Here is a 23,829-nt window from a genome sequence, read left to right as displayed (position 1 = left end):
ACATCTTTAATAAAGTTTCATGCTGTTTTTTATATATAGGCCTGTTCTTATGAAATAGTGTATGTTCTCTATTTTTCTAAATTTTCAAAATTTCTTATGATGTGTTTTATTTTGAAGAGTGTTTACCTATATTTCTTTTATTGTTACACCATAGGATAAAGTACCTATCCTTCTCTACATATAAATTAATTCTTTTATAAGAACTAGGCTCCAATGCATTAAAAATAAAATGAATATATCTTTGAATAATTTAGTGCATTAAGGTTTGACCGCAGTGTTTGGGAAGGGAAGTTTCACATTGATTTTAACTCAAAATTACTCTTCATTGGAAGTCTGAGCCTGAGCAGGAATTGGATGTTGAACTGGTATCCCTTGTAAAAGGGTAAAGATAAAATACACAGTTAAGACACACCATTCAATAGTTTTGTTTGAAGGTGGTTTTAATTTTACAAATATCAATGGCATTTTAAGAACATAATTATTAGATGTTCAGCAATTTATTAATTGCTGCCATACCCCCAAAAGAATTTGCATGTATAAGTATGTAATCTTTTTGTTATGTTCTCCCAATGACCTAACAGCTAAAAGAGAATTTTCATTTTTGCATGTATCTTTAGTGTACATTTTCCCTTACACTTTTAGTAGATTTCTGTTACTGTAGCTATTTCACTTAGCTTTTAGAATGTTTGAATATATTTGTAACATATGCTTGCATTGTGTAATATCTATTATAATTCTTAAATAGATTTCTAGTAATTAATTTGAAATGGAAAAAACAGCCATGCTACCATTTTTTTTTCCCTTTATGAGAACATTTGGAATCCTTTTAAAGATTAAAACAGTCACCTTTTGGTGACTGACTGGGAGAACTTGTGTCCGTCTTCCCTTAGCACTGAGTAACTCCATTTTCCAGATCTTTACATTATATTGCTAATTCCTGATAAACAACCATTTTTGTACCCGCACATTATTAACCTAAGCCATTAATTCACCTTGTAAGTATGCCTGTCACTTAAACAATGTATATTCCTATTTCATGCTAAACTTTCATAATTAGACACTTTTTTACCTAAAATCAGCCTTGGGCTTACAAGGATACATAGGGGGTAGGGCAACAGTGGAAGATTTTACAGCTCAAAACTGCGTAGTATCTGGCTAATTAATCTATTCAGACAGGCCTAATCCATTTTCTATCTGTGAGGAGTGAGCTCCCATCTTTCTGCCACTGAAATCACCTTAAAAAAATAAGTGACGTTAAAATTTTCAAGAGTAAATTTGGAGTACAGAGCCGGATCAGAGAAATCCTCAATCAAACCTGGACTCTCCTATCTTGTGTTATCATTTGTTGACTGACTAGAACTGGGGTTCCTTTATTCTTTGGTATCATATTACTGCATTTTCCAGATCACCACATTGTATTGCTAATTCTTGATTAACAACCATTTGTACTCCTACACAGCAACCTGAAGGTATCGTTGGTGTTCCTTCTTTCGAGTATTACCCTAACCCAGGCTTTTGACCTTCACTCTGTGATGCACTTTCATTTGTCTTGGGGGCCAATGTGGTCTGTAAATGGGCTGCGGATCTGGTGGCACTTCCACTGCGTGAACTTTGGGTAGAGTCCAGGATGTGAATTTAATGGGTGGAGAAGCTTCGGCAGGACTGTGAAGTTAGTGCGGCCAACTGCAGGAAGCCATGCTTCACTGCACCCTTCTTGGAAGCTGGCATACTTGCCCTACTCTTGCTATCCACCGGCCAGCTCTTGAGGATAAGGTCCGCAGGTAGGTTCTCAATGCAGGCAGATGCTTCAGGGGAGTCAGTACCCTCCAGCTACTCTGACAAAAACCCCTCCCTCCCGGTCTTCAGCAACCTCCTCCCCGCCCTCTCTCTGAGGCCGGTTCAAGACGTGCACGCACAGCCCGCGCGACCGGCGCTGCAGCAGGCGGCCCCAACGTCCCCGCCCCCGCGTGCGCGCCCCCGCGGACTCTCGTAGGCTTGTTCCGGCCTCAGCGCGCCGCCGGCTTCACTCAGCCCCACCCCCTAGCACACCTCGGCGGTAGCGAGCGGCGCGGGGGAGGGGAAAGGGCCGGGAGGTAGGCCCGGGCTGCGGGCCGGACGCGGCGGCGCGCACGCAGGCCTTGCTTCTCCCGGGCCTTCTCCCTCACGCCGGCCGCAGGGCGGGCGCGCACGCCGAGTGACGCTCGGAGGAGGAAGCGCAGCCCCCTTCCCCTCCCTGGCTGCCCCTGGCCCAGCGGGAGCCCCCCCAGTGCGCCTGTGCGGAGGCCTACTTGATTATGTGTGCCCTCTCCGGGCTCCAGCGTTAGCGGCCGGGTGGAGGTGGGGAGGAAAGAAGACGAGGAGGAGGAGGAGGCGGAGGAGGCGGTGGAGGGGAGGTGGGGGGAGTCAGCAAGGACATGGCTCCTGACTCCTGTGCGGAACGTGAGTGACTGAGCGGCAAAGCCCGAGTGAGCGAGCGGCCGAGCGGCGGGCGGGGGCCGGGGACGTAGGGAAGGGAGCGGGGGTGCGGGTGGCTCTGCGGGGGGAAGCACTAATTGGCTTGCATGTGTTTTTTAATGGTCCCCCCAACTCCCTCTTAGATGGTCTCTAGCGACCGGCCCGTGTCACTGGAGGACGAGGTCTCCCATAGTATGAAGGAGATGATTGGAGGCTGTTGCGTTTGCTCAGACGAGAGAGGCTGGGCCGAGAACCCGCTGGTTTATTGCGACGGGCACGGCTGCAGCGTCGCGGTGCATCAAGGTAAACACCCAACCGCCCGCCGGGCCGAACCCGGCCTTCTCCCAACCGTCACCGCTTCCCCCACCTTGGCAGCAACTGCCAGTTCCCCTGCCGCCCCTCCCCCCGCCCCGCCCCGCCCCCGCCCCCGCCCCGTTCCGCGGCCCGGGATTGACTCGGAGGGTCCGCGGCGGGGCGGAGGGGGTGTGGGCTGTGCATGTGGGAGAAAGTGCGTGTGGCCTGGACTGTCATGTGATTCTGCGCTCACTCTCTCAAGTGTCATTTGGCCGCCGCCTGCCCCTGGAGCCGGAGCTGGAGACTTAACGAGGGCGGTGGTTGGCAGGGGGGAGCGTAGAGGGGGCTGCTGCAGGTCCGCGGCCTGCGCTCCGGGGGCGGCGGGGGTGGGTGTGCGCCCCTTGGTGGAGTCGCGGTGGCCGTGGGTTTGGTTTTGGAATCGGAAGCCCCTCCCCCTTCTCTGGCTGCTCCCGTCTGCCGCAGTGTGTCTGGAGACTTCCTGTGGCATGGAGTCAGGCTCGGGAATGCCACTCGCTGCGCCGGGGCGGGTCGCGGAGGCAAGGGGGTTGCCTGGGCGCTTTAGATTGGGGAGGGGAGGCGCCGCTGCTGCACCCCAAGCTTTCTGGCGGAGACCCTGCTGCTGCGGACTGGGAGCGTCGTGCGGAGAAGACGGTGGCCTTCCGCTGCCGTGGTCGTGCTGCTGCAGGAGTGGCTTGGCTCAGCTGCCCTGCGCTGGTGGATGAGGCTGTGGAGGCTGCATCTGGCCACTTCCTCAGCTTAAGTGACTGAAGAGAAGAGGAGGTAGTGGTGCGGCCAGTGACTTGGGGAGCTTCTTAGCTTATTTCTGGGTGTTTCCATTCGGTGAGTTTTTTGGATATTACAAAAAAGCCGAGGACACTAGTAAGAGAGTTTTCTGCCCATTAAAATTTCGGACTTTATTTATTACATGTGGTAAGGAAACAACCTACATAATTTTTGGGTGTCTCTTCTATTCGTTCTGTTACTCACCAACCCGCCCTGCTTCCCATTTCTGAATTTGGCATTGAGTGATGCAAATATTTAGTAGTGAATTGGAAAGGATACTATTGAATGAGAGAAAGCCTAAACATAAGGGGCTTAAAGTGCATTCCTTCTAGAATGAAATCTCAGAATAGGTAAGGGATATTTAAGAGATAGTGAATTAAATACCAGAGTGCAGTTATCCTCCTTTGTATTTAGACAAACATCAAAGTTGCACACCTTCCTTCTTTTAAGGAGTGAAAACAATGTTGATACTGATTTTTAAGGTTTTAGAGCTGATATATTAGCGTTTCCATCACAGTGTTCATTGGTGTTTGTGGAGGTATTTCTTAGGAATTGGATTCTGAATTATCAAGTTGGAATAGGTAATGTCATGTCCTACTATAGATAACATTCCTTTAAGCTTCAAGTTTTTTTGACTACAAGTAGTACTTCTGGGTTAATAGAAAAGTTTTTGGACATTGATGCAGTGTTTCTTGCCTGTTAGGACGTTTTTACACTGACATGTTTACACATTTTAAGAGGAATTACAAGTTTAGCTTTTGGAGTTTGAAAAATTTGTGCTGATTTTGTATTCTTTTAGTGCTTTCCAGTATTTAAAATATTGCAAGCTTTCTCAGAGGAAGCTCATCCAAAAATAGCAGTTGGTTATTAGTGTTCTAGGTTTTTGGGAAAATTGCAACTTTGAGTTAGTTAAATATCAAGTTTTTTAAACTAGAATGAAATTTAGATCTACTAAAATCACTTTTTGGAATATTCACATTGTATTTCTAGAAATTTAGTTTAGAAATAAACTTTTTAAAATAATGGTCTTATTGAAAGGTGATCACATACCATACAATTCATCCACTAAAAGTGCACAGTCCACTGGTTTTAGTATACTCAAGAGTTTTACATCTAGTTACCACACAGTTGTAGAACATTTTCTTTTTTCTTTTTCTCTTTATTTTCTTTTAAGAGGAAGGTTAGAGGGCTACAGAGGGGGAGAGAGAATCCTAAGCAGATTCCATGCCCAGCACTCAGCAGGTGGCCAGACTCATTCTCACAATTCCGAAATCATGACCTGAGCCTAAATCAAGAGTCGAACTCTTAACTGACTGAACCATTCAGGCACCCCAATTTTATTTTATTTTTTAAAATTTTTGTTTCAGGGGTACAGTAAGTCTTACACAATATGCAGCACTCACTCCAACATATACCCTTCCCATATCTGTCACCCAACCACCCCATCCTTTCCACCCCTGGCACCCCAGTTTTAGAACATTTTCATCAACCTAACAAGAAAACTTGGACCCATTAACAGTTACTCTCCATTTCTTCTCAATTCTCCCAATTCTAGGCAACCAGTGTACATTTCCGTCTATTGAGTTGCTTATTCTGGACAATTTATACAAATGGAAGCATGTCATGTTTAACAATACATTTCATTTTCTTTTCTGCAATATTTGGTGCTTATTTTGACAGGTGATTTGGAAATATTTTCATTAGACATCTCTAAAATGCTCTTTAAATTGCAGGATATAGGAATGAATGAATTTCTGAGTTATTCTTTGTAAAAAATCTTTGTTAAATTTTACTTAATATTCTCATTATCATAAAATATTAAGTATAATTTGTAATGGTTATGCTTATCTAAAATAACAAAAGGCTGGTCTTTTAATGTTTCTATTAATATGTCATACAGGGGACGCCTGGGTGGCTCAGTTGGTTAAGCGGCTGCCTTCGGCTCAGGTCATCCTGGGATCGAGTCCCACGTCGGGGCTCCTTGCTCAGCAGGAAGCCTGCTTCTCCCTCTGCCTCTGTCTGCCTGTGCTCACTCTCTCTGACAAAAAAAAAAAAAAAAAGTCATACAGGAGGGTCTGGGTGGCTCAGTGGGTTAAACATCTGCCTTTGGTTCAGGTCATGATCTCAGGGTCCTGGGATTGAGCCCCATGTTGGGCTCCATGCTCAGTGGGGAGCTTGTTTAGCCCTCTTCCCACTACTTGTGCTGTCTCTTCTAATCTGTCTCTCAAATATATAAATAAAATCTTAAACTCCAAAATGTCATGCAGTTTTTATTAGGTGATAACATATGTGGTAAATAATATGTTTTCATTCTTTGAAAAATGGGCATTTTTATGTGAATAGTTTGAGAGGTAATTATTTTAGAGGGCTTTGAAAGAGTATTTATTTTCCATAATATAAAAAATGTTAATATGTTTTAAAATCTTTTATTTCCCAATAGCTTGCTATGGCATTGTTCAAGTACCCACTGGACCATGGTTTTGCAGGAAATGTGAATCTCAGGAGAGAGCAGCCAGAGTGGTAAGAACTGTTTATCAGAAACATTAAAATTCTTAAATGAGTAGCTTAGTATGCCACACACTTACGTTTCAGTTTGAAGGGTTTTCGGTCTTTTGTTCAAATATTGAATTTGGGCCAAATATTGACTTAACAGTTTTAAACCAGTTTTATAAACTGTGAAAAACAAATTGAACCACATAAGTATATGTTGGGGGATACTTTGAATGGATAAAACATAAAGTCATATTTGGGCTTTAGCTCTTTCTGCTGTTGAAGGGTTAAATTGGCGATAGAACATAAGGAAGTTAAAGTGATAATTCTGCTAGGTTCTGTTTAATAAAAAAACACGAGTTTAACCACTGTCTGTGGCGTGTCACAGGTCTGTGAATGGAGAATGGTAGGAAGCCAGTATTATTTGCCGTAAATGCCTCTTGTTGCCCGTTTTTAATTCCTTTATTTTTTCTGAGGATATGGTCAAGATACCAAGGTGAATTGAGGTAGTTAACTTTAACCACTGTATTCTTTTTACTGTATCTGCATGTGTATAGTTTTAACTTTGAATGCTCAGTGTTTTCAGACATTCAGTCTTTGGCAAAGCAGCATAAAAATTTTCCTTTTTTACTTGGTTGGGTATCTTCTTTCTGAACACTTGTAAACTTCTTGTAGTCATGAGGGTGGTATGTTTATTCTTTCTGGCTCAAAGCGTTTTTTTTTTTCCAGTTGACGTTTTGGAAATATCAGGGAGAAATAGATTTGATCTTCATTAATCATATAAAAGTATTGCCATTTGCAATATGGTAGTTCCTTCTTTTTGGTATTGACTAGAGGATTTGACAGAGGTAGAAAACAAACATTTCAATTTCCATTTACATGGTAGCATGGAAGCTTTTGTTTTTGTCTAGGCAGTTTTTGATCAGAAATAGTGGCTAAGTAGCCTGTCTAGGATTGTGAGACTCAGAGCAGTATTCTTTTTTTTTAAAAGATTTTACTTATTTATTTGAGAGAGAGAAGGGGGGGTGGGTCAGAAGGAGAAACAGACTCCCCACTGAGCAGGGAGCCCAGTGTAGAACTTGATCCTGGGACTCCAGGATCCTAACTTGAACTGAAGGCAGTTGCTTAACTAACTGAGCCACTCAGGCATCTCAGAGCAGTATTCTGTTCATATGTTTCATTTGTGTGTGAGAATGCACTGTAGCAGAATTACAGCTATACTGGCATTACGATAATGGGAAATAGTAAGAAGAGGATGAACTCATAAATCTCAGGACTTGATGTACACATAGGTCTTCTTTTTGTTTTTTTCCTCTTTGTAGCATGTTATGGGTTTGGAGTTGGGTCACCAAGCCAAAGAAGTTATTCTTTAATTCATTAGTAAACACTAATTGTAAGGTGAGGCTGTTCCAAGGGATGGCACAGGAGATTCAAGCAAAGCCAGAAAAAGATGAGAAAATAAGAAGGTGGATATGAAGAGGTCAGATAAAGAGGTCTGTGAATGGAGAATGGTAGGAAGCCAGTATTATTTGCCGTAAATGCCTCTTGTTGCCCGTTTTTAATTCCTTTATTTTTTCTGAGGATATGGTCAAGATACCAAGGTGAATTGAGGTAGTTAACTTACAAATACTGAAGAATACATTTTATTTTGGCTTTATTTCTTAGGATGTGGGGGCCATTTGAGGTTTTAAAGAAGAGGTGCAACTTTAATTTCCTATAGTGTAGTTATAAAAGAGAAGGTCCTTGGTGAGAAACAAAAACTGATTTTAAGCCCAAATAAGTAGAAAAAGGGCATTTTATGTTTTTTATTTTTTTATTTTAAAAAGATTTTATTTATTGGGGCGCCTGGGTGGCTCAGTGGGTTAAAGCCTCGCCTTCGGCTCAGGTCATGATCCCAGGGTCTTGGGATCGAGCCCCACATTGGGCTCTCTGCTTGGCAGGGAGTCTGCTTCCTCCTCTCTGCCTGCCTCTCTGCCTACTTGTGATCTCTGTCTGTCAAATAAATAAATAAAATCTTAAAAAAAATTTTTTTTATTTATTTATTTTGAGAGAGAATGAGAGAGAGAGAGAATGGCGGGGGAGGGTCAGCAGACTCCCCACTGAGCTGGGAGCCCAATGCAGGACTCATCCTGGGACTCCAGGCTCATGACCTGAGCGAAAGGCAGTAGCTTAAGTAACTGAGCCACCTAGGAGCCTAGGAAGAGAATCTTTCAAGCAGACTGCCCACTGAGCGAGAAGCCAGCTGAGGGCTCTGTCCCTCAACCCATGACATCATGAACTGAGCTGAAACCAAGAGCTAGACCCTTAACTAAACCACGCAGGTGCCCCAAATTAGTCTTTTTTTTTTTTTTTAAGTAAATCCTTCCCTTTTGGTAATTATTACTTTGTTTTTTTTAAAAGTAATTTCTATTGCCAAGGTGGGGGTTGAGCTCATGACCCAGAGATGAGGAGTCAGTTGCTCTACTGACTGAGTCAGCCAGGTACCCCAAGAATTGAATTAGTCTTAATCTTATTTCTGCTTTTGTGTGTCTGCTTTATTCTTTTCCTTTCTGCAGGTTTTCTCTGCTATAGGCTGTTTACTGTCAGATTCTATGTTAAATGTTCTGTGAAAATTATCTGCTTTAATCATCTTATCAAACCTTGAGGTATTTTGTTGTTCTCATTTTATGGATAAAGACATCATGGTTTAAGAGAAATGCATATCTAGTTGGAGGCTGGGCTGTGATTAAGCTCTCAGTCATCATGTTCTGTATTGCCTCCTATGGTGAAAGTGACTATACTTCAGCTCCTAATATTTTCTGTTTCCAGTTTCAAGAGACTAAATTTCATGCTGATTCTCATGTTCCTTTGGGTAAAAAAAACAAAACAAAACTGGGTTGACTTGGATAAGGTGCCTAGCGCTGGACCAACGAGTCATGGCTAGGTAATAGGGTTGCTTAGACACAGAGAGATGTCTTTGGGTTTGGGATAGCTCACTTCTCAGAGAAGGGATTTATGAGCTGATAGTACCTTGGCAGAATAATAAAGTTCTAATTTCAGACAATTAGTTTGGAGTATATAGAATGGATTTGAAGGGGGAGATTAAAAACCGAAAGACTTAGGATGATATTACACTAAAAATGTGAGTAGAAGGAAGGGAGGGAGCGTTTTGAAGGGTGAAATGACAGAAATGGATATTGGTTAAAGGAAGGGAATAATCAGAGATGGTTTTTAGTATCAAGGTTTATCACTGGAATGATGATACCATTAATAGTCATAGAGTAATGGTAATAGAGAAAGGACAGCAAGTCTGATGAATGAAGGAAGTTCTGTTCTGGGCATGTTCGTTTTTGTGCTCGCTTCAGCAGCACATATACTAAAATTGGGCCTGTTGGTTTTGATGATGCTAGGGTTTTTCAGTGGAAATTTAGAATTGAAGTAATGGAGTCAAGTTAGAGAGTTGGAGCTGCATAGAAGGAAGACTGGGAACCAAATGACATTATTTTTTTGTTGTTGTTAGAGAAAAGAAAAATGAAGCCAGCTATGGTAAATATCCACACTTGGGGAGAGTAAGAGAACAAGTTACGAAGCATAGAAAATAAACTGTCAGGAGAGGAGAGCCTGCAGTAGTAAGAGTTGGTTTCTCAGGAAGGAATAGTTGATAGTGACATTGCTATAAGGATACTGAAGAACTGAGAAAAGTTTCTGAGACCGCAGTTGTAGTTCCTTTGGGCAGAACTCTCCATTATAGGTACTGAACAGAGTAGAGATTGTAGGATTAGACTGCATATTGAACAAGTAAGGAAAGAGGAGAGTAAAAGTTAGAGATTGAATTTATTTTATTTTATTTTATTTATTTATTTGACAGAGATCCTAAGCAGGCAGAGAGGCAGAAGCAGGCTCCCCGCAGAACAGAGAGCCCAATGCAGGGCCTGATCCCAGGACCCTGAGATCATGACCGGAGCTGAAGGCAGAGGCTTAACCCACTGAGCCACTCAGGCACTCCGAATTTTGTTGGTTTTTAGGGGAGACTCTTTGTAGGTTGGCACTCATTGTTCAGAAAAAGTACCTGATGGGGCACCAGGATGGCTTTTTCGGTTGTGTCTGCATTAGACTGTGGTCATGATCCCAGGGTCCTGGGATCAAGCTGTGCGTCAGGTTCCCTGCTGGAGAGTCTGCCTGCTTCTCCTCTTCTCTCTGCTGCTCCCCCTCCTTGTGCTCTTCTGCTTTGTCAAATAAATAAATAAAATCCTAAAAAAAAAAAAAAAAAAGTAACAGCAGTAAGATTGCTTTATTTACCTCAAGTGAACATGTATTTTTGCTGGAGGATTTTTTTTAAAGGACTTTATTTATTCATTTGAAGGAGAGGGAGAGCGTGCACAAGCAGGGAGAGAGGCAGAGGGAGAGAGAGAAGCAGACTCCCTGCTGAGCAGAGAGCCCGATGTGGGACTCGATCCCAGGACCCTGAGATCATGACCTGAGCCGAAGGCAGCGGCTTAACCCACTGAGCCGCCCAGGCGCCCCGATTTTTGATTTATCTTAACATTGTTTAGTAACCACACTCGGGTGGTTAGAGATTAAACCTCTGATGACTATTTTGTATTTAATGGGTATTTGTTCTTAATTATCTTGGGCTGAAGAGACTTACTGGAAATGTTTATATAACATTTATACATTTATACATACATTTATAACATTTACATACTTTTAATGGGATTAAAGAGGATATGTTAGATTTTAAATATTCTACTTTGAAAACATTGTGAAAGTGGATTGTGCAACAAAATAAAATGGCCAAAAGTCCATTAAGAATTTGCATTATTGGGACGCCTGGGTGGCTTAAGTGTGTTAAGTGGGTTAAGCCTCTGCCTTCGGCTCAGGTCATGATCTCAGGGTCCTGGGTTCAAGCCCCACATGGGGCTCTCAGTGGGGAGCCTGCTTCCCTTCCTCTCTCTCTGCCTGCCTCTCTTCCTACTGGTGATCTCTCTGTCAAATAAATAAATAAAATCTTAAAAAAATAATAATTTGCATTATTTAGGTTTTGCTACTCTAGCTCTAGATGAAAAGACTGTTTCTACAGGAGGTGAGATGTAACTTTTTCCTACTGTTCTGCCTCTTTTTATTAGAGTTCTTCCTGGCTTCTTAACATTGTTGGGGAAGAACTGCTAGTGGAATGTGAATCAAGATTTTAGGGATTGACCTAGGGTTGCACATTTTTTTTAAAAAGATTTTATTTATTTGACAGAGAGAGCGACCACAAGCAAGGGGGAGTGGCAGGCAGAGGGAGAGGGAGAAGCAGGCTCCCCACCAATGAAGGAGCCCAGTGTGGGGCTTGATCCCAGGACCTCCTGGGATCATGACCTGAGCTGAAAGCAGATGCTTAACTGACTGAGCCACCAGGCTCCTCCACATTTTATTTTTTAATTTTTGCTTAATGAAAATACATAATGCAAAAAAGTTACTATAAATGTGTAAAACCATCTGAACTATATGCTTAACTGTATTGTGTATCTATATTTAATTTTATTAAGTAAAATTATGTTAATATGTATGTCATAAATAAGTATGACTATAGGACATAAAATAAATATTCCCTATCCAGAATGAACTAAGGTAGATTTTTCATATTTGCCCCAAATCTTGCCTTTTTAAAATAATAAATAAAAAAATGAAGTTGAAATACTTTTTGTACTCTCCCCAGTCTGAGTTACCTTTTTGGTATCTGTAGGGACCATTTCTTTTTTTTCCTTTTTTAAAGATTTATTTATTTATTTGACAGAGAGAAAGAGAGAGAATGAGAGAGGGAACACAAGCAGGAGGAGTGGGAGAGGGAGAAGCAGGCTTTCCTATGGAGCACGGAGTCGGATGTGGGGCTCCATCCCAGGATTCTGCAATCATGACCCGAGCTGAAGGCAGATGCTTAATGCCTGAGCCACCCAGGCGCCCCTGTTGGGACCATTTCTCTAGTTCTTTTCAGTTTCATTGGGATATAATTGATCTATAACATTGTATAGGTATAATATAGGTATTTAAGGTATACAGTGTAATGATTTGATTATATATATGTATGTGTATATGTATATTGCAAAATGATTACTAAAAGATTAGTTAACATCCATTCGCACGTAGTTACAAACTTCTTTTTTTTTTTTTTTTTTTTTAAAGATTTTATTAATTTCAGAGAGTGAGCGAGAGCTAGAGAGAGCAGGAACAGGGCTGGGTTGTTTGCGTGCATGGGGAGGAGGGAGAGAGGGAGAGGGAGAAGCAGGCTACCCCCTGAGCAGGGACCCCAATGCGGGGCTTGATCTCAGGACTGTGGGATCATGACCTGTGCCAAAGGCAGATGCTTAACTAACTGAGCCACCCAAGCGCCCCTGTAGTTTTCTTTTCTTTTGATTAGAACTTTAAAGATTCACTCTTAGGGCATCTGGTTGGCTCAGTTGGTAGAGTATAGGACTCTTAATCTCAGGGTTGTGAGTTTAATCCCCATGTTAGGTATAAAGCTTACTTAAAAACAAATGTACACAGAACTTTAAAAAGATTTACTCTTAATAGCTTTCATATACACAATACAGTATTATTAATTATAGTCACCATGCTATATATTCCATTCCCAGAGCTTAGTGTATAAGTGGAAGGTTTTTTACTTTTTGATAGACCACCTCATGCCCTTTCCCCACCCACCATCCCCTGCCTTTCGCATCCGTCACTCTATTTTCTGTTTCTATGACACTGGTTCTTTGAGATTCCTTATCTAAGTGAGGTCATATAGAACAGGTGGCCCCCTGACTTAGGATTTTTTGACTTTACAGTGGTGTGAAAGCAGTATGTATTCAGTAGAATGCATATTTCAAACCCTCTATTTTGATTTTTTCCCAGACTAGTGATATGCAGTATATTTGTGATGCTGGGCCGCAGCAGCTAGCCAGTGCTGCCAGTTAGCTGCCAGTTATTATTAACATGAATAAAATTTTGTTCAACTCAGTTTTTTACCTTGCTGCTTTATGGGTCATTTCCTTTTTTAAAATTTTTACACAGTTCTAGGGTCCCCTCCAGTGTTTATCTAGTAAGTAGTAAGCAAGCTATGTTTGTCTTTTTGTGTCTAAGAATATTATTATTTTGCTCTCTTCTATGCTAGTTTGAGTTCTAGAGTCATTGTTGTTTTTCTGTAAGTAAAGATTTTATTCTAGTTTGTCTTCTGGTATCTAATTGTGATAAATAGAGAATCTGTTGACATAGTGCTTATCCTGCTTCAGAGTTGATTGGCTTTTTCATTCTGTGGACTCAGTTTTTTTTTTTTTTTTTTCATCTTGGAAAATTTTCTTCAAGTGTCACCGCATTTAATTTTTTTCTGGAATTATTACCTAGGTATGTGCTTTGGATTCTTGTTATTTTCTTCATATCTTATATTATTTTTTAAATTAAAAAAAGATTTTATTATTTGAGAGGGAGAGTGAATGAGAGAGACTTCGTGCACACGCAAGAGCAGGGAGAGGGAGAAGCAGACTCCTGCTGAGCAGGGAACCTGACTTTAGGCTCCATCCTTGGATGCTGGGATCATGACTTGAGCTGAATGCAGATACTTAATGGACTAAGCTACTCAGGGGCCCCTCTTTGTGTCTTTTAATTTCTCTTTCATATTTTCTTTTTAATTTCTTTTTCATATTTTCTCTCTCTCATTTTTATCTCTCCATTATGGATAATCTCTTTAGTTCTGTCTTGAGATTTATGCTTATTGTTAACCCAGTCAGTGAATTTCTTTTCTGAGTGAATCATATCTACAATATGTATTGTATTTTTCATTTTGCCTTTTTTTATTTTAAAGATTTTATTTATTTGACAGAGAGAGACACAAGCAGGGGGAGTGGGAGAGGGAGAAGCAGGCTTCCCGCCGAGCAGAGAGCCCCATGCGGGGCTCAATACCAGGACCAAGGGATCATGACCTAAGCTGAAGGCAGATGCTTAATGAATGAGCCACCCAGGTGCCCTGCCTTTTTTTCCATAATATTTTGCTGTTGTTGCTTTATGGATGATATTCCTTTATTATTTGAACATTTAAAACGTAATTTATTTTGGGGACACCTGGTTGGGTCACTTGGTGGAGCATGCAGTTCTTGATCTCACAGTCATGAGTTCAAGTTCCACATTGGTCATAGAGCTTACTAAAAACAACTTATTTTATTTTTTAATTTTGTTTGTTTATTTACTATTTTTAAGATTTTATTTATTTGACAGAGATCACAAGTAGGCAGAGAGGCAGGCAGAGAAAGGGTAGGAGGAAGCCGGCTCCCCGCTGAGCAGAGAGCCTGATGCAGGGCTGGATCCCAGGACCCTGGGATCATGACCTGAGCTGAAGGCAGAGGCTTAACCACTGAGTCACCCAGGCACCCCTAAAAATAACTAATTTTAATACTTCTCAGAGATTTTAGAATTCTTTCATTTGTTTTGTTAAGTATGGTGGTGTAGGGATCTTCATATACTTTGTAATTTTTGGTTGTGAACTAATTCTCAGGAGTTGCTGTCTTCTGTGGATTCCTTTTCTGCTAGGAGCACAGTAAAGATGTAACTGTGGGGAGTTTATGCATTGCTGTCTTTGAAGAACCATGTTTGGCCCCTAACAAAGACGAGATTACAGTAGCTTCTGCAAATCAGGAATTTACAGATTTATGAATTCTTTAATTTAAAAGGAGTTCATAAGGCTTTTTAAAGCCTTTTTTGACAACTCTGTGATATCATTAGGGACCAGGCTTTATTTGCACTCCTACTATGCCAACCTTAGCATATGGTTTTCATTTTCAGGGGTGACCCATAGTCAGAGCATGGCAGCTAGAACTGTAGTCATTGTGACCTGCAGAAAGAAGTTCCAGGTAGAAGGGGGGGATGGTAAAGTTAAAAAGTGATTTTCTTCCCAGCTGACTTCTTTTCTTGTTTTCCTGAAGTCCCAGTCAATACATTTTGCTTAATTTTGTTGACTTTTCGTTGTTAGACTTCAAAATATGAGTCAGTTGAAGAACTGAATAAAATGGGCATTTTGTTAGGACGGAAGAACTGTAGAATGGTTTTGGAGTTGGTAACCAGACTCTGTCAGAGTTTGCCTACTGGGGTTCACTGCTCCAGAGTAATTTTTAAGTTTGTTTCTTGACTGGAATCTGGTGCCCTTTAGATAATGGATTTTTGGGTACCACACACTCTCAGCATCAACTGAGTTTCTGGTTTTTCTAGAGTGACCCCTCTACTTATGTTCAGAACCAGCATCTCACTTCAGGGCACCTTCTCTAGTCTTACCAGTCTAGGCCCTGTTTTTCTTTTTTCTTTTTTTTTTTTTTTTTTAAAGATTTTACTTATTTATTTGACAGAGATCACAAGTAGGCAGAGAGGCAGGCAGAGAGAGAGAGGAGGAAGCAGGCTCCCTGCCGAGCAGAGAACCCGATGTGGGGCTTGTACCCACGTCCTGGGATCATGACCTGAGCCAAAGGCAGAGGCTTTAACCCAGGTGCCCCCTAGGCCATGTTTTTCTATGATAGATTCATTCCCCTTTGGTTGTTTAATAGGCCTTTAGCAGTTCTTGTCCTTGTGCAGGGAACCCAGTTAGAACTTCTTTTGTGTGTGTGTGTCTAGGGTCTGTGCTAGTGTCATAGTCAATTCCAGTCTCTGAGGTATATAATAGGTCAGGTATCTTCATTTACTGCCTTGGCTTCAACTAATACTCATTTTTTTAGCTTTTCTTTTCTTTCTTTCTTGTTTTTTTTAAACATTTTATTTATTCATTTGACAGAGATCACAAGTAGGCAGAGAGGCAGGCAGAGAGAGGAGGAAGCAGGCTCCCCGCTGAGCAGAGAGCCTGATGCGGAGCTCGATCCTAGGACCCTGGGGTCATGACCTGAGCCAAAGGCAGAGGCTTTAACCCACTGAGCCACCCAGGAACCTCAGCTTTTTTTTTTTTATTTCTGGTACTGGAGATTAACCTTTATCTACATAATTAAAAATTGTTTTCAGATTTATATATCTTTGATTCTGAGTGCAAGAAGACAATTGCAGTTTTAAAATTTCATATATAATTAAAAGCTTGTATACTTTATTTTTTTTATTTTCTTTTTAAAGATTTTATTTATTTATTTGATAGAGATCACAAACAGGCAGAGAGGCAGGGAAGCAGGCTCCCTGCCAAGCAGAGAGCCCGATGCGGGGCTCGATCCCAGGACCCTGGGACCATGACCCGAGCTGAAGGCAGAGGCTATAACCCACTGAGCCACCCAGGCGCCCCTAAAAAGTTTTTATTTATTTATTTGACAGAGAAAGAGAGCAGGAACATATGCATGGACACAGAGAGGCAGGCAGAAAGAGAGGGGGAAGCAGGCTCCGCACGGAGAGTTGGGCTCAATCCCAGGACTCTGAGATCATGACCTGAACCCAAGGCAGAGGCTTAACCCAGTGAGCCACCCAGGTGCCCCAAAAGAGGTGTTTTTAGAAAGTTAACAGAGTTAGTGCTTATCACCATAGATAAAATAGTAAATGGTCAGTTCCTGTTGTCTCTCTTGATTCTTATTTACTATGAGAAAAGCCTAGCATAATGTCTGACATGAAGTAGGTGCTTAACACTTGTTTTATCCTTTTCTAACGTGTCTATGCAACTAGTAAGAGAAATGAAATCATAGGAATATTTAGATACCTTGCCCAGCATATGGTATCTATTTATTCCTTTTTTTTTTTTAAGATTTTATTTATTTATTTGACAGACAGGGATCAAAAGTAGACAGAGAGGGAAAGCAGGCTCCCTGCTGAGCAGAGAGCCGGATGTAGGGCTTGATTCTAGGACCCTGAGATCCTGACCTGAGCCAAAGGCAGAGTTAACCCACTGAGCCACCCAGGCGCCCCCTTTTTTTAAGTTTAGATTTAATTTCTTTTTTTTTAAGATTTATTTTCCATGTTTATTAAAGTAATAAATGCATAGTCAAAGTCAGGTGTTCCCAAAAACTTCTCACACAAAGCAAACAGTACTTTGCTGTTTGGCTCTTGAAATCTAATCTCATTGCCCAGAAGCAACCTCTTTTGGCTGCTCCTTCTGGTGTTTACTTCCATATTTCTAAAAAGAAAGTATAAGCAGCTATTGTTTTCTTTTCTTTTTTTTCTTTCTTTTTTTTTTTTTTTTTAAAGATTTTATTTATTTTATTTGACAGACAGAGATTACAGGTAGGCAGAGAGGCAGGCAGAGAGAGAGAGAGGAGGAAGCAGGCTCCCTGCTGAACAGAGCGCGTGATAAAGGGGGCTCAGTCCCAGGACTCTGGGATCATGACCTGAGACTGAAGGCAGAGGCTTTAACCCCCACTGAGCCACCCAGGCGCCCTAGCAGCTATTGTTTTCTAAAGTATATTTTTAAAAAATTTAAAGATTTTATTAGAGAGGAAGATCGCTCATATGCATGTGCTCAGGCAGGGGTGGGGGGAAGAGGGAGGGGAAGAAGCAGGCTCCCCACTAAGCAGAGAGCCAGCATGGAGCTTGATTCCGGGACCCTGAGATTATGACCTGAGCCAAAGACAAAGACAGACACTTGAGCAGCTGAGTCACCTAGGCGCCCCTGAAGTTTATTTTTCTTTTTCTTTCTTTCTTTTTTAAAAGATTTTATTTATTTATTTGAGAGACAGAAGAGTACGCACGAGAGGAGAGAGGGTTCGAAGGAGAAGCAATGAGCAGGGAGCCCGAAGTGGGCCTCAGTCTCAGTGTCCAGGATCATGACTTGAGCCAAAGGCAGATGCCCAACGGACTGAGCCACCCAGGCGCCCTGAAGTTTATTTTTCTTAGTAATCTCCAAACCCCTCATTGGGCTTGAACTCTCATATCAGGATTAAGAGTTGTGTGCTCTGGGATGCCTAGGTGGCTCAGTCATTAGGGGTCTACCTTCAGCTCCGGTCATGATCCCAGGCTCCTGGGATCGAGCCTGGCGTCTGTGTGTCTTTGTCAGGCTCCTCTCAGCAGGGAGTCCACTTCTCCCTCTCCCCCCCCCCCCCTTCTGTGTTCTCTCTTTCGCTGTCTCTGTCATATAAATAAAATCTTAAAAAAAAAGAGTTGTGTGCTCTGCCAACTGAGCCAGCTAGGTGCCCCTATAAGCAGCTATTCTTGACATATTAGTTTTAGTAGTTGCCTTTTAGTATATCACAAATTTTCATTAAATCACTGGTGTTAAACAGTAATACTTTATTATCTAAATATTTTGTTTATTTGTCAGCCAAAAGTCTCCTGATTTTTTTTATTTCCTTGGGATTAGTAATGGTCTTATATTTTCATTTTCCTTATATTGTTTCTTTAGATGCTTTTTTATTTTTTATTTTTATTTTTTAAAAAAGATTTTATTTATTTATTCGTCAGCAAGAGAGAGAGGGTGCACTAGTGCACAAGCAGGCAGAGCAGCAGGCAGAGGTGGAGGGAGAAGCAGGCTCCCTGCCGAGCAAGAAGCCCGATGAGGGACTCGATCCCAGGACCCTGGGATCATGACCTGAGCTGGAGGCAACGGCGTAACCAACTGAGCCACCCACGCGCCCCTAGATGCTTTTCAAAAGGATTTATTTTTTAAGACTTTATTTGTCAAAGAGAGAGAGAGGGAGTGAAAGCACAAGCAGGGGGAGTAGCAGGCCGAGGCAGAAGCAGGCTCCCTGCTGAGCAAGGAGCTCTATGAGAGCCCTGTCTATGATCTGACCTGAACCAAAGGCAGATGCTTAACAGACTGAGCCACCCAGGTGTCCTCTTATGTCCTTTATTTAAGGTTAAATCTTCCTATATACTCCAGTTGCTTTTTCATATAAACTTTCAAATGATTAATGATGTAGGTAGTCTGTTAGTAAAATTTTCCATGAGTTCACTTTTCCTTTTCCTCTCTTCTCTACACTCTTTCCATCTTCTTCCCTTTTCCTTCTCTCCTTCCCTCCCCCTCCTCTTGTCTCCCCTTCTGCTGCCTCCTCTCTCTCCTCCACTTTTCCCTCTTCCTCCTTTCCTTTTTAACTAGTAGATCTTCTGGGTACCATCTTCCTGCTGTCATCTGTGCTGGTTTCTTTTTAGGCGGGATCTTTCCTTCACTATCATCTTAGGAGTTTATTTCTTGCTTATTTTGGATTCTGTTTTATAATGCTTCATCCTCCCTGTTGCTCCATCTTTAATGGTCTGTTTTCTTGTTTTAGTGGGCACCTCTAGTAGCTTCACAGGAAATGGTGTGTAAGAAATAATTTTTTAATGTTTTTATATGTTTGATAAAATTGGTAGCTTTTACCATCTTGATTGATAGCTTGGCTAAATACAGAATTCTTGGTTGGAAACCATTTTCTTTTTTCTTTTTTTAAGGTTTTATTTATTCATTTGAGACAGAGAGATACAGAGAGAAAGCATAAGCAGGGCGATAGGCAGAGGTAGAGGGAGAAACAGACTCCCTGCTGAGCTGGGAGCCTGATACGAGATTCAGTCCCAGGACCTGGAGATCATGACCTGAGTCAAAGTCAGACACTTACCTGAGCCACCCTCTTTTTTTTTTTTTTTTTTTTTTAATTTAATTTTTTTTTTTTTTTGCGAGACAGAGCATGCATTGGTGGGGAAGGGGCAGTGGGAGAAGGAGAAGTACGCTCTCCACTGAGTGGGGAACCCAGTGCTTAACTCCATCCTAGGGATCATGACCTGAGCCAAAGATAAACCCTTAACTGACTGAGCCACCCAGGGGCCCCTGGAAATAATTTTCATTCAGAATTTTGGTGATTTGCTTTTTAGGTTCAGTGTTTCTGTTTGAGATCCAGTAAAGTTCTTATTTCTAATACCTTGTATTAGAAATGTGATTGTTTTCTCTGGATTTTTTTTTTTTTTAAATCCAGGTTATTTCTGTATTTTTCATGGTATTCAGTGGCCCTTTTGATTTGGTAAAATCATGTTAGGGAACACAAGTTCAGTTAATGATAACATTTTTCTTGAAGGATTTCTTTGATGATTTGCTCTGTTCTGTTTTTCTTTTTCTGTATGTTTTTTTATTTGGTTATTGAATCTTTGAACTAATTTTCCAATTTTTAATATTTTTTGTTTAAATTACCTTTTTTCCTCCTATTTTCTGAGGCAGTTCCTTACTTTGTTTTCTAACCTTCCCTTAAATTTTTCTTTTCCTTTTTATTTATTTATTTATTTTTAAGATTTTATGTATTTATTTGACAGAGAGAAACAGGGAGAGCGGGAACACAAGTAGTGGGAGTGAGAGAGGGAGAAGCAGGGTTCCCGCTGAGCAGGGAGCCTAATGTGGGGCTACATCGCAGAATCCTGGGATTATGACCTGAGCCAAAGGCAGATGCTTAATGACTGAGCCACCCAGGCACCCCTTCACTTAATTTTCTAGGGTGCATTATACTTGTCATTTCCAACGGCTCCTTTATACTCTGTTCTTTATTAACTTTCTTTTTTTTTTTTTTTTAAAGATTATTTATTTATTTATTTGACAGAGATCACATGTAGACAGAGAGGCAGGCAGAAAGAGGAGGAAGCAGGCTCCCTGCTGAGCAGAGACCCTGATGTGGGGCTCGATTCCGGGACCCTGAGATCATGACCTGAGTCGAAGGCAGAGGCTTTAACCCACTGAGCCACCCAGGCGCCCCTCTCCCTGTTCTTATTTCTTGGATGTGGTATTTATTTATTTATTTTTTAAATTGAAGTGTAGTTGACACATAGCGTTACATTAGTTTTAGGTGTACAACATAGTGATTCCACAATTCTCTATGGTATGCTATGCTCACCACAAATATAGCTATCGTCTGTCACTGTATAATACTATTACCACACAATAACTGACCGTGTTCCTTATGCTATGCCTTTTCATCCCTGCGACTTAATTCATTCTGTAACTGGAAGTCTGTACCTTCTACTCCCTTGTCACCCATGTTGCCCATTCCCTCAGGCAACCACCAGTTTTCTGTATTTATGGGTCTGTTTTTATTTTCTTTGTTCTTTCATTTGTTGTGTTTAGATCCCAACATACAAACAAAATTATGTAGTATTTGTCTTTCTCTGACTTAGATTACTTAGCGTAATACTTTCTAGATCCATCCCTGTTTTTGCAAATGGCAGGGTCTCTCTTTATTTTTTTTTAAATTGCTCAGTTATTCTTCATTGTGTGTGTGTATGTGTGTGTACACACACTGCATGTTCTTTATTCATGGACACTTGAATCACTTCTGTATCTTGGTTATTGTAAATAATGCTGCAATAAACATAAAGGTGCATATATTTTTTTGGATTCGTGTTTTCATTTTCTCTTGATAAAATAGTCAGTGGTGGAATTATTAGATCATATGGTAATCTGTTTTGTTTTTTAAATTTTATTTACTTATTAGAGAGAGAGTACATGTACAAGTTGGGGGAAGAATAAAGGGGGAGAGAGAATCTTAAGCAGATTACCCTCTGAGTGTGGAGCCTGATGCAGGGCTTGGTCTCCTGACTGTGATATTGTGACCTGAACTAAAGTCAAGAGTCGGATGCCGGGTGCCCTGTGGTAATCTGTTTTTAATTTTTGAGGAATTTCCATTTTGTTTTCCACAGTGTATGCACCAATTTATTCCATCAACAGTGCACAGGTGTTCCTTTTATGCCATATCCTTCCCAGCACTTGTTATTTCTTATGTTTTTGATACTAGCCATTTGACTAGTGTAAAGTGATATCTCATTGTGGTTTTAATTTACACTTAATTAAATTTACATTTAATGATGAGTGATTTAGAGCGTCTTTTCATGTATGTGTTGACCATCTGTGTGTCTTATTTGGAAAAATATTTCAGGTACTCATTTTTCTTTTTCAAGGTTTTATTAAATTAGGGGCACCTGGGTGGCTCAGTGGGTTAAAGCCTCTGACTTCGGCTAAGGTCATGATCTCAGAGTCCTGGGATTGAGCCCCACATTGGGCTCTCTTGTCAGCAGGGAGCCTGCTTCCCTCTCTCTCTCTGCCTACTTGTGATCTCTCTCTCTCTCTGTAAAATAAATAATTAAACCTTAAAAAAAAAGATTTTATTAAATTATTTTTTTATTTTTTTATAAACATATAATATATTATTAGCCCCAGAGGTCTGTGAATCTCCAGGTTTACATACTTCACAGCACTCACCATAGAACATCAAGATTTTAGTTTTAAGTAATCTCTGTATCCTGTGTGTGGCTCGAACTCACGACCTTGATATCAAGAGTCACTTGCTCCACGGCTTGAACCACTCAGGTTCCTCAGCTCTAGTCTTTTTTTTTCCCTGCTCACTTTTTAATTGGGTATTTTGGTGTTGCGTTGTAGAAGTTGTTGTTGTTGTTGTTGTTCTTCTTCTTCTTCTTAAAATTTTGTATATCTCTTTTATTTTCTATTTTTTTAAGTTGGCTCCACATTCAACATGGGCCTTAAACTCATGACCCTGAGCTTAAGGGTCACATGCTCTACCTACTGAGCCAGCCATGTGCCCCTATTCTTTAAATATTTTGGATATTAATCTTTTATCAATAAGATATATCATTTGCAGATATTTTCTCCCATTCAGTGGGTTGCCTTTTCATTTTGTTGCGGTTTTCCTTTGCTGTGTAAAAGTGTTTTATTTTGATGTAGTTCAGAGATTTATTTTTGCTTATGTTTCTCTTGCCTGAGGAGGCATATCTAGAAAAATGTTTGTCTGGCTGATGTCAGAGATGTTAACTGCCAGTGTTTTCTTCAGAGTTTTCTGGTTTCACATCTCACATTTAGGTCTTTAATCCATTTTGAGTTTATTTTTGTGTGTGACTAAGAAAGCGGTCCAGTTTTGTTCTTTTGCATATAGCTGTCCAGTTTCCCCAGCACCATTTGTTGAAGAGAATGTCTTTTTCCCATAGTATATACTTTCTTCTTTTGTTGTAGATTAATTGACCATAAAAACTTGGAGTTATTTCTGTGCTCTCTCTTCAGTTCCATTGATCTGTTTGACCGTTTTTGTACCAGGACCATACTGTATTGATTATTACAGCATTGTATGTCTTGAAATCTGGGATTGTGATGCCTTCAGCTTTGGTTTTTTTTCTCAAGATTGCTTTGGTCATTTGGAGTCTTTTGTGGTTCCATACAAATTTTAGTTTTATAATAGTTATGTGAAACCTGTTGCTGTTTTGTTAGGGATTGTAGCCTGCTTTGGGTAGTAAGGATACTCAACAATATTGGTTTTTCCATTCTATGAGTAAGGAATGTTTTTTGGATGCAGTTTTTCTCTTCACTGAGGATATTAATCAGAAGGGGTTTTTTTTTGTTTTTTAAATTTTGTTTCAGTTTTCTGAAGTATTTGTCTGCTACTAGGACTCTTCCTCAGAATTCCTTTGTATCATTGTCTTGGTCTGTCTTGTTAGAGACTTTGTTTAAAAATGTGGTGACTCTCAGACATCTATTTGAATTTTTTTTTTTTTAAAGATTTTATTTATTTATTTGACAGACAGAGATCACAAACAGGGAGAGAGGCAGGCAGAGAGAGAGAGGAGGAAGCAGGCTCCCCGCTGAGCAGAGAGCCCGACGAGGGGCTCGATGCCAGGACCCCGAGATCATGACCTGAGCCGAAGGCAGCGGCTTAACCCACTGAGCCACCCAGGCGCCCTACCTATTTGAATTTAAGATAGACTACTCATGAGTTGATTGAAAACTGTGTGTGTATGGGCAGAGATTGTTGCTGATTAGTTTCCTTATAGGTGATCTAACTGGATTCTTGTATTAGGAGACTATCAGCTGGTTAACTGAATGAGAGGGAAATCTTCCAGTCATATGTTTGGGATTGACTAGCCTGGTTATTCAATATCCTTTGAGCCATG

The 23,829-nt window shown here is 40.9% G+C and overlaps 1 protein-coding gene across 15 annotated transcripts in view; it reads left to right on the top strand.

Moving 5' to 3' along the window:
- The first annotated feature begins 2,032 nt into the window (after positions 1 to 2,032).
- MLLT10 (MLLT10 histone lysine methyltransferase DOT1L cofactor) overlaps positions 2,033 to 23,829 on the top strand; it is a 234,733-nt gene continuing 212,936 nt past the window's right edge. For 7 of the 15 annotated variants that reach the window (XM_059183963.1, XM_059183965.1, XM_059183964.1 and 4 more), the window contains exons 1-3: positions 2,034 to 2,465; positions 2,598 to 2,757; positions 5,993 to 6,072. In XM_059183963.1, the coding sequence (XP_059039946.1) occupies positions 2,598 to 2,757; positions 5,993 to 6,072 (240 nt within the window). In that variant the 5' untranslated portion in view covers positions 2,034 to 2,465. Of the gene's footprint in view, positions 2,466 to 2,597; positions 2,758 to 3,150; positions 3,610 to 5,992; positions 6,073 to 23,829 lie in introns of those variants that run through there. The other 8 variants (XM_059183976.1, XM_059183975.1, XM_059183974.1 and 5 more) reach the window with 6 other exon arrangements.

Source organism: Mustela lutreola, chromosome 8, assembly GCF_030435805.1.
Source record: "Mustela lutreola isolate mMusLut2 chromosome 8, mMusLut2.pri, whole genome shotgun sequence".
NCBI lineage: Eukaryota > Metazoa > Chordata > Mammalia > Carnivora > Mustelidae > Mustela > Mustela lutreola.
The sequence above is the reverse complement of the archived record's forward strand: the minus strand, read 5'-3'. Positions and strand labels throughout refer to the sequence as shown.